This window comes from Gekko japonicus, unplaced genomic scaffold (genome assembly GCF_001447785.1).
Source record: "Gekko japonicus isolate JY-2015 unplaced genomic scaffold, Gekko_japonicus_V1.1 scaffold640, whole genome shotgun sequence".
NCBI lineage: Eukaryota > Metazoa > Chordata > Lepidosauria > Squamata > Gekkonidae > Gekko > Gekko japonicus.
In genome coordinates this window covers 256332-265810 of record NW_015174860.1, presented here as the reverse complement: position 1 = coordinate 265810, position 9479 = coordinate 256332, and the positions used below count along the sequence as shown (strand labels likewise).

General features: G+C 48.0%; 1 protein-coding gene across 1 annotated transcript in view; it reads left to right on the top strand.

The window, feature by feature from the left end:
- Positions 1–8241, top strand: part of GPR37L1 (G protein-coupled receptor 37 like 1) — a 17921-nt gene extending 9680 nt beyond the window's left edge. Inside the window, exon 2 of the mRNA XM_015424679.1 lies at positions 6904–8241. Within this exon, the coding sequence (XP_015280165.1) occupies positions 6904–7713 (810 nt within the window). The 3' untranslated portion in view covers positions 7714–8241. The remainder of the gene's footprint in view (positions 1–6903) is intronic.
- Positions 8242–9479: the final 1238 nt, after the last annotated feature.

The following is a 9479-nucleotide window of genomic DNA, read 5'->3' as shown; positions in this document are numbered from 1 at the left end:
TGTGCACCAGAGGGCCAAGGCAGCAGGAGGCAAGAAGCCTGGGCGAGCTGGGTTCCTCCTTGCCTGGCAGAAGATGAGGTGCAGAGGCGAGAGGTGGGCAAGCAGAAGAGGCACTCAGCCAGCCGCACAAGCTGCGTGCAAAGAAAATCCCACCGCCCCAAGCTTCAGGGCTGCCTCGTTAAAGGAGTGTGGAGGCCAGACTCACAAATGAGAAAAAGCAAGACCCAAAATGGGTCACATTTTGGGCTGTGGAAGAGGAACCGGCTCCATTCCTGGAGTTCTCTTGAGTTCCTGCGCTTTTGGTTTTGCTTTTTGCCAATCCGCCTCCCAGGACTGCTCCAGGTGCTCCGGCCTGAGGGCTGCTGGGGGCGGGCTCGAGTGCTCATTACTTGTGGAGCTGAGGCTCAATGTCTCCAGCTGCTCCGCCACCTTCCCTTCCCTTGGTTTGCTCAGGGAGCCCGAGCAAGCCAGCTGCTGGAGGGAAGGAGAGGCGGTTTAAATCACCTTCCCTTCCTTTGGCTTGCTCAGGATCCCCACGGCTGCAGAGAGCCTGAGCAAGTCAGCTGCTGGAGGGATGTGGATTCGGTTCATCTGAACCGAATGCACCGACGAAAATGGCCCATTTGGGCCCCTTTCAGGCTGCTGCGGGCCAATTCAAATTCTCTGATCTGAATCAGCTTCCCGTAGTTTGGCCCCATTATATCCTATGGGCCATTGAAGTCAATGGCGAAAACATAGGTTATATTCTGGGGGCTGGAGGAGATGGGGTTTGAGGGAGAGGCTCCAAATTTGCAGGCTAGCTTCTGGAGCCTCTCCCCAGGATACCCGCCATGTGTCAGGAACATCAAATCAGGAGGTCCAATTCTACGGGCCCCCAAACAGGTTGCCCCCATCCCCTCCATTGTTCTCTATGGTGGGAAAAAAGTTACTTTTCCACCACCGCAGAGAACAATGGAGGAGATAGGGGCAACCTGTTTGAGGGCCTGTAGAATTGGACCCCCAGGTCCAATGTTCTTCAAACTTGGACAGCTGGGGGAGCCAGAATGACCTCTCGCGAGAGGTGGAATTTGCCCCTACGAGTCTGAGGCCACCACCCCGGGGCTCAGGAAGGTAAGGGAACATTTTGCCCCGCCCCCCCGCACGTGGGCATCACAGCTGCTGCCAAGAACAGCGACGGTGGCCATAAGTCTTTAAAGAGCCCCTTCCGAGAGCTGTGGGAGCCAGAATGACCTCTCACATGTCGAGAGGTGGAATTTGCCCCTACGAGACCAAGGCCACCACCCCGGGGCTCAGGGAGCCAAGGGAATGTTTCACCCCGCCCTTCCCCCTATGCGGGCTTCGCAGCTGCCGCCGAGAACAGCGACGGCGGCCATAACTTTTTAAAGAGCCCCTCCCGAGAGCTGGAGGAGCCAGAATGACCTCTCGCGAGAGAGATGGAATTTGCCCCTACGAGTCCAAGGCCACCACCCCGGGGCTCAGGGAGGCAGGATAACATTTCACCCCACCCCACCCCCGCGGGTGTTGCAGCTGCCCCCGAGAACAGGGGCAGCGGCCCTAAATTTTTACAGAATGGGGGAGCCAGAATGACCTCTCACATGTCGAGAGGTGGAATTTGCCCCTACGAGTCCAAGGCCACCACCTCGGGGCTCAAGGAGGCGGGGAACGGTTTGCCCCCCCCCCCATGTCCCAACTGATGGCTGGGCTCCTGACTGGCAGAGCGGTGCTCCGGTGTGCTCCGGCAGGAACCGAGGCCTGCTCAGATGTAAGTCCCATTGAGCACAATGAGGCTTATTAAGATCACCGCCTGTGTCTTCTGTGTCTCTTTCCTCATACTCCATGGTTGGTAGTTATTTTGCACAGGGCTTAGATTTAAGACATTCTGATTTATGGTTCAATGGATTAGTTGGATTTGTGTGGTGCTATGCCGCTTTGGGCCAAGAAGAAAGGTGGGGTATCCTAATAAATACATTGAGTCTTTTAAATATATGTGGATAGGACCTCCCCAGTTTCTCCTGTGCCACCCCTGTGGATGGCATTACTCACATTGGGTTGGATCCAGAGTAAATTTTTTGCTAATGCAAGGATGGGGTGATTTCCACCATAAAAAGAGACCTGCTGGATCAGACCAGTAGTCCATCTAGTCCAGCAAGATACTGGTCTCACACAGCGGCCAACCAGTTCCTCTAGAGAGCCAACAACAGGACATAGATGCCGAGGCCTTCCCCTGATATTGCCTCCTGGCTCTGGGATTCAGAGGCTTAGTGCCTCTGAATGTGGAGGTCCCCCTCCGTCACCATGGCTAGTAGCTATTGACAGACTTATCCTCCATGAATCTATCTAATCCGCTTTTAGAGCTGTTTATTTGTGTGGCCATCACTACATCCTCTGGCAGCAGATTCCACATTTTAATCACTCTCTGTGTAAAGTAGTATTTCCTTTTGTCTGTCCTGAACCTACTGCCCATCAACTTCATAATTGCCTCTCCATGTCCCTAGTTTGCCTCTCCCGCTGTTCCTGAAGGTCCCCTGTCTCCCAGGAGCAACATTTCATGGAGATCAATGGGCGGCAGTGGAAGGAGAGAGGCAGGAAGGAATATACTGTTCCACTGACAGAAGTGTCCTGTGTGAGTGGAAAATTTAGTCTGGATCCAGTCAGTTCTTGCAAACATTTAACTTTCAGCTGTGGTTCAACTATTAGTTTGGGAACAGACGAGTGCAGAGGTGAGGGTGCTTTAAATATACGGTTAAGGATGCCAGCCTCCAGCTGGGACCTGGGGATCCCCTGGAATTACAGCTAATCTCCAGACTAGAGAGATCAGTTCCCCTGGAGAAAATGGACACTTTGGAGGGTGCACTCTATGGCATTGTACCCCACTGAGGTCCCTGTCTTCCCCAAACCCAGGAGTCATTTCCCGTGGGAGCGCACAGGAGCGGAGCTCTGGCAGTAAGGAGCCCAGGGGGCGGGCACATGCAACAAGCCCCGCCCCCTGCTCCCAGCAGCCCTCAGTCAGGCCAAGAGGAGCAAGAAGCAGCCGGGTAAGTTGCAGAGCCCCCCCCCCAGCCCACCATTCAGGTACAAGCTCTCCCTCCTCTGTGAGGGCAGATCTGCACGCTCCCCCCCCACAATAGCTAGCAATCCAAAACAGTCCAGTGGCACCTTTAAGACCAAGTTTTATTCAGGTACAAGCTCTCCCTCTTCTGTGAGGACAGATCTGCACGTCCCCCTCCCCCCCAATAGCTAGCAATCCAGAACAGTCCAGTGGAGCCTGAGTGGTGGGTTTTGCCTTCTGACACACTTCCGATGATGTCAGGGGATGTGGCATATGCAAATAAGTTATGCTAATGAGCTCCTGCACCGCTTTTTCTACAAAATGACCCCTGCCCAAACCACACCCTCCCCAGGCTCTATCTCCAGGAGTTTCCCAACCTGGAGCTGGCAACCCTATATAAGGTCCATTGGTACCACCAATCTCCACAGGCCTCGTTTAAACAGGCTGATGTTGCTGGGCAGGCAGGAAGAACTTTCCAGCAGTGGCCTTCAGGCCTCCAGTTTGGTGTAGTGGTTAAGTGCACGGACTCTAATCTGGGAGAACCGGGTTTGATTCCCCACTCGCAGCTGGTTGGATGACCTTGTAGCTCTGATACGAGCTGTTCTTGAAGAAGAGTAGTTTCTGTCAAGAGCTCTCTCAGCCCCACCTACCTCACACGGTGTCTGTTGTGGGGAGGAGAAGGGAAAGGAGTTTGTAAACCGCTCTGAGACACCTTTGGGTAGTGAAGGGCGGGGTATAAATCCAATCTCTTCTTCTTCTCTTCATGCACTAAAAGACCCAGCCCCCTTGGTGGGCCTTCTGCAAGTTAGTGAAGAAACTTACTTTCCAGAGTTATGCTGAACCAAGTATGATTATTTTTTGGCTGGGCTCTTGTGGGTTTTTTTTCTGCTGTATTACTTCTGCTTTTTCTCTATTTTTTAAATTGAGTTTTGGGTGGTTTTATGTGAGATTTGTAGTTTTAGTGTATTGTAGTCTTCTGTTAATGTTTGTAGTTTTTACATGTGTTTCTGTGCTGATTTTTTAAATCAGTGAGCCACCCTTAGTATAGAAGGGTAGGATACAAAATCACACAGTAGCCAGTTATGGCAGCTGGAATTGCCTGATGTAGCTTCCAGCTATGGAAGAACAGTAGCACCTTGCCTTTTGCACCCCACCACCTAAGCTTTATGAACCCATAGTTTTCCTTATGGGATTGCATATGGACATTTTACTCTGGCTGGAGCCCTGGTTGGACTCTGACAGAGTTTTTAAAGGGACATATTTTCTTGAGTCATGCCAGTTTTTAAAGGCCAAGCTAAATGTGATGGTGGCAATCATGCTTGCTTGTTCACGACAGCCGTGTTCATATACAAAACGGGGATGAGATGTACTTGTAACATCAGTAGGGACATGCAGGTAAGATGAAGAAAACTATCCCTTACCTTCCCTCCCCGCAGTCCATTGCCCCAAGCATTTTTGTCACAACCTGCCTCACTTCCAGTACAAGAGCTGGGTTGTTGTTGTTGTTTTTTTGGGGGGGGAGTTCAGGTGATGGACCTTAGCGATGAAAGGCGGGGAAGGGTTGAGCTACCCACACTTCACATGCTCCTTTTCATGTTAAAATGGCATCTCTGTCACAAGGCAGAAATAGGGACAAACAAACATGGCTGCCACTGTCGTATCTAGTATGCCCATAAAATATCTATAAACTATGGATGTCGATGGATTAAAGAATGTTTAGCTGATGAATAATGGTCCTATTAAGTAATTACATTTAAATAATTTTACACATACCAAATCCTTAATATCCTTTTGAGAAATCTACAGTTTTATAAATAAAGGCCACCGCATCATTAAAAAGACCATTATTTTCTTTTTTATTCTTTTTATATCAAGACCGAAGACCCAAGATAGTCTTTATAAAAGTATGCCATTCACTTGTGCCCTCTTGATTAGGAAAAAAAAGGCATATGTCTGGGAAACAAGGTTCTAATTGTCTGAATCAGTCATCTAAGATGTTGTTTGGAATTGCAGTTGGACCATCTCAAAGAAGCCCGGCATCTCCTGTGATGCTACTTCAAAGGATCCTATGGCGCACATTCACTAGTGCAGGGCAATCTTTTGGGGAAGCAAAATTAATGCCTTGGACTGGGGTCTGCAGCAAAACCCTCTACATACTCCAGCTGCTTGCCATAGGTTGGAAACAAACAAGAGCCTTGTAACCTCATGCAGATTCTTTGTGAATCTTTAGACTCGGCGTGAGTGACCTGGGAAAGCACCGTGAGAAGCAGGCCTCAGAGGCACAGGCAAGTAGCCTGAGAGCATTCTCTTGTGTACAGGTTTGGCGGCAGTTAAAAGGAAACAAAGAGTGCTTGAAAAAAGCAAGCCTTGCTCCCCAATTTCCGGTGGTTCCTACACTCAATGAATACCCCTTGTTCCTGTCAGAAGTGAGCGGGTGCCTGCAATTAGGGCCCTGGAGCTCTTGAGCAGTCTATGAACAACTGTCCAATGGGGCGTTGTGTTTCCTGAGCCTAAGGAAAGCTCAGTGTTTGTAATGGAGAGCGCCATGCGAGAGGGAGGGCAGCCACGGTTGATATTTATTCATTGTCTTTCAAGCCTGCCCAGCCTTTGGCATTTTCTCCTCCACACTCTGCCCTCTTCCCATTTGGCAAACAGGGATGTTTTCCTAGGATTCTGAATGCAGCGGAAATTAACAGGGACTGGTTGGGGACAACAACAAACTTACTTGAGCTTGTTTGGTGCTTAAGGGAACGGATGCATTTTGGAAGCAAGAAGTAGGAGGACCTGGCATTTGGAAAGCCTTTAGAGACCAATACTTGTGTAGTGAGTTCTTGCTGGTGGCCTGAGAATCCCTTCCGCACCATGAGGCTGGCTCTTTCCTTGGTTTGAGCTGCTAATTGTTCCCCCCCCCCCCAAAAAAAAAACATTTTTATTCTTTTTCAAAGGGAATACAGAATTCAACATTATCATACACAAATATAGATTGCTTCACTTAGAGAAAAAAAGAATACTATAAAATTTCTATCATATAGCAACTTACATTCTTTCGGAATACAGAATGATAAACTTATAACTTGTCAACTGTAAATCATTATTTTATATCTAGCTTTATTGATGCTTTCCCAATTAAAGTTCTCAAAGGTTATTTTTTTCTATCATGGGGAACCATTTTCCTAAGGGATTATATATTTTGCATTCATTCTGGTCATTTGAGCTATAGATATTGTTTCAAGCATGAAAAAGTCCCATATCTTGTGAAACCAAAATTCTATGCTAGGAGAATGATTGTCTTTCCAGCTGCTAATTGTAATGTGTACACCTGACCTGGCTAGTCCTGAAGTACTGGGTTTCCAGAGGGCTGTTGAGACAGCAAATAATAAAGCAGGTGTGCCTATGAGAGTCATGCTACAGATTTTTATTTTCATTTGTTCTACTGCATGACAGTGCCTTTCTGGTGGCAGAAATGAGACTGGGGAACATTCTCCCCTGGAAGACCATTTGGCTCCCTGTTTAGGGGCTTTTAGAAATATGGTTAAGATGGCTCTGCTTCCGTTAGGCTGCGATCCCAATAACCCTTTACTGGGAGCAAGCCCAATTGAATAACATTGGACATATTTCTGACCAGTCTAGGATTACTCTCTTAGTCTTTTGCCTGACTTCAGGCATTTTATGGAAAACACCCATTTGAATCTTTTTTCCTGTTGATTGTGGTGTTTGTTTTTTTAGTGGTGATTTTGCAATGAGTCTTTAAATTACGAGTCTTTAAATTAAAGATAAACATGTTTACATAAATCAAGAGTTTGCAAAATCATGATACTTTGTTTAACAATTCCCTCTGTTCCCTGCGTTTCTAGGTGTCTTCTTTGGGGGTAACCACGTTCAGCCTCTGTGCCTTGGGCATTGACAGATTCCATGCAGCCACCAGCCCTCAAGCCAAGCTGAGGCCCATCGAGCATTGTCACTCCATCATTGCCAAACTGGCTGTGATTTGGGTGGGCTCCATGACCCTCTCTATCCCAGAGCTCCTCCTCTGGCAGCTGGCACAAGACACCTCACCTGTCTCTGGCGTGGTGACCGACTATTGCACCATGAAACCTTCACAGGATCTGCCTGAATCTGTTTACTCTTTGGTCCTTACTTATCAGAATGCCAGGATGTGGTGGTACTTTGGATGCTACTTCTGTTTGCCCATCCTCTTCACGGTCAGCTGCCAATTGGTCACCAGAAGGATCAGCAGCACAGAGAAGACTGACTGCCGTGGTGCAAAGCATGGTCAGTGTGAGAGCCAACTCAACTGCACAGTGATTGGACTGACAGTAATCTATGGTCTCTGCACAATTCCCGAGAACGTCAGCAACATTGTAGTGGCCTACCTGTCTCCTGACATGGCCAAGCAGACCCTGGACCTGCTAAACCTTGTCAACCAGTTCTTCTTGTTTTTCAAGTGCTCAGTAACTCCTGTGCTGCTGCTGTGCCTCTGCAAACCTCTGGGCCAGGCCTTCATGGACTGCTGCTGTTGCTGTTGTGAAGAGTGTGGTCAGGAAGCTGCCTCCAGCAATGGTGGCTCTGATGGCAAGATGAAAACTGAGATGTCCTCCTCCATCTTCTTTGACAAGCCTCAGGAATCATCTACTCCTGTGGTGGCCATTGGAACCCCATGTTAAGCTCAATCAGTCCAGACGGGAGCATTAGTAGCTCTTTCACCAGCTTCTCTCAAGACCAAAAGTTGTTGTTCTCTTTAGTATTGATTGGTGAGGTGGCTGGACAGTGGATAGAGCAAGTGTCACCCATATGCTTGTTTCAAAACCGACTCCACTAGGGATGATGTAGTGACGAGGCCTTACAGAGAAGCTCTCTCTTCAGTGCTGAACAGTTACCACAGCTGTGAACATGTCCAGAATCCCCAAGATCCCAGACATGACCAGAGCGGCCATTGCTCTGAGTGAGGGAGATGCTGAGGAATGTTCCACCTACAGACCCTTAAGGACTAAGAGACCACAGTGTCTTAGAGGACATAGTACAAATTAACCCTTCTTCATTCATGCAGGATCTCACTGTCCTCCTCCATTCCAACCCCAGAGACAGCTGCCTATACAAGATAAGCATTGCCCTACCCTAGCATCAATAAACCAATAACCATGATAGAAAAAAAATGTTTCCTGTGACATAGTTAACCTATTATAATGCAGTGATTCACAGTGAAACTACTGCCTTAGTATTTTATCTCTGTTCACGTCAAGGGGAGTACATATGGTTTCACGTGGGAATTCCCCCCCCTAGCTCTGTGTCTCTCTGTGTGTGTGTATACACACACATACATGCATATATATATTGGGGTGTGTGTGTGTTGAGTATTTGTGTGTGTGTATATATATGTATGTATATGCCTGGAAGTTACAGGCTTGGATGTTTCAGACTACAAGGTGGGGCTTTTGCCCAGTTGGCCATTGGAAATCTGATTGGCTGCGCAGATTTTTAAGCAGTTGCTGGGTCCACCTTTTGTTGCAACCATTTTGTGGTTGAGTCTGCCTCTTCTGCCAGCCATTTTGTGTTTCTACCCACCATGCAATGTCAGAATTCCAGTGGTGCCCACAGGCTCCAAAGAATTGAGGACCCCACCATAAACAATACAAACAAGGGGTTGCAAAGTTAGAAGACAGTGCAGTAAAAGCAGGACGATGCATACAATAAACATTCCCTTATTAAAACGCCCTCCTGTTCCATTATACTGCAATTCTGGTCCTTTTATAAAAATACTATTCTGAACACTTCTGTTTTGCACATTCTGCAGAATGATAGAGATATGAGGACCGTTCTCCTCAGGTAGGTCATTCCACAAGATGGGAGCCACAACAAAGAATGCACATCTACAATCACTGAACCTAACCATTTGCAGGGTAGCACCCTCTGAAGGCTTTGCTCAGATAAGGAAGCCGGCACAGTGGAGCGCAGCAGGAGAAGCAGTCCTGCAGGTACGATCTGCCTGTCCAGCACCTCTTAAATGCACAAGACCTTGCTTACAAATGTGCCTGAGCTGGTCTTTCCCCATTTAGGACTTGAAGGTGAGGCTTCCTGGTCAGAAAACCCTAGGAATTCTTGAAAACAGCACAGGTTTTTGCGCCAGAAAACCTAAGGCCATGCAAAATAGTACTGGAGAGCTGTAGAACGTTGAGTTTGAACCTTGCCTCACTATTCCATCTTGATATATCAATTTTTCTCTGCAATATATATCACTTACCCCTCTGGGAGAGATTCCCAATCTCAGGCAAGCCTCCTTAGCTCAGAAAAAAGCAGGCTGTACTTTTAAAGAATCACCACTCTGAATGAGACAAAGACTGTCTTTAGTAAGCAAAAACAGGCATCTTAGGCTCCGGTCACATGGGCCGGAATATGCGGCGGCGGGGGGGGGGGGGAAGGGGGGGTGTTTGCC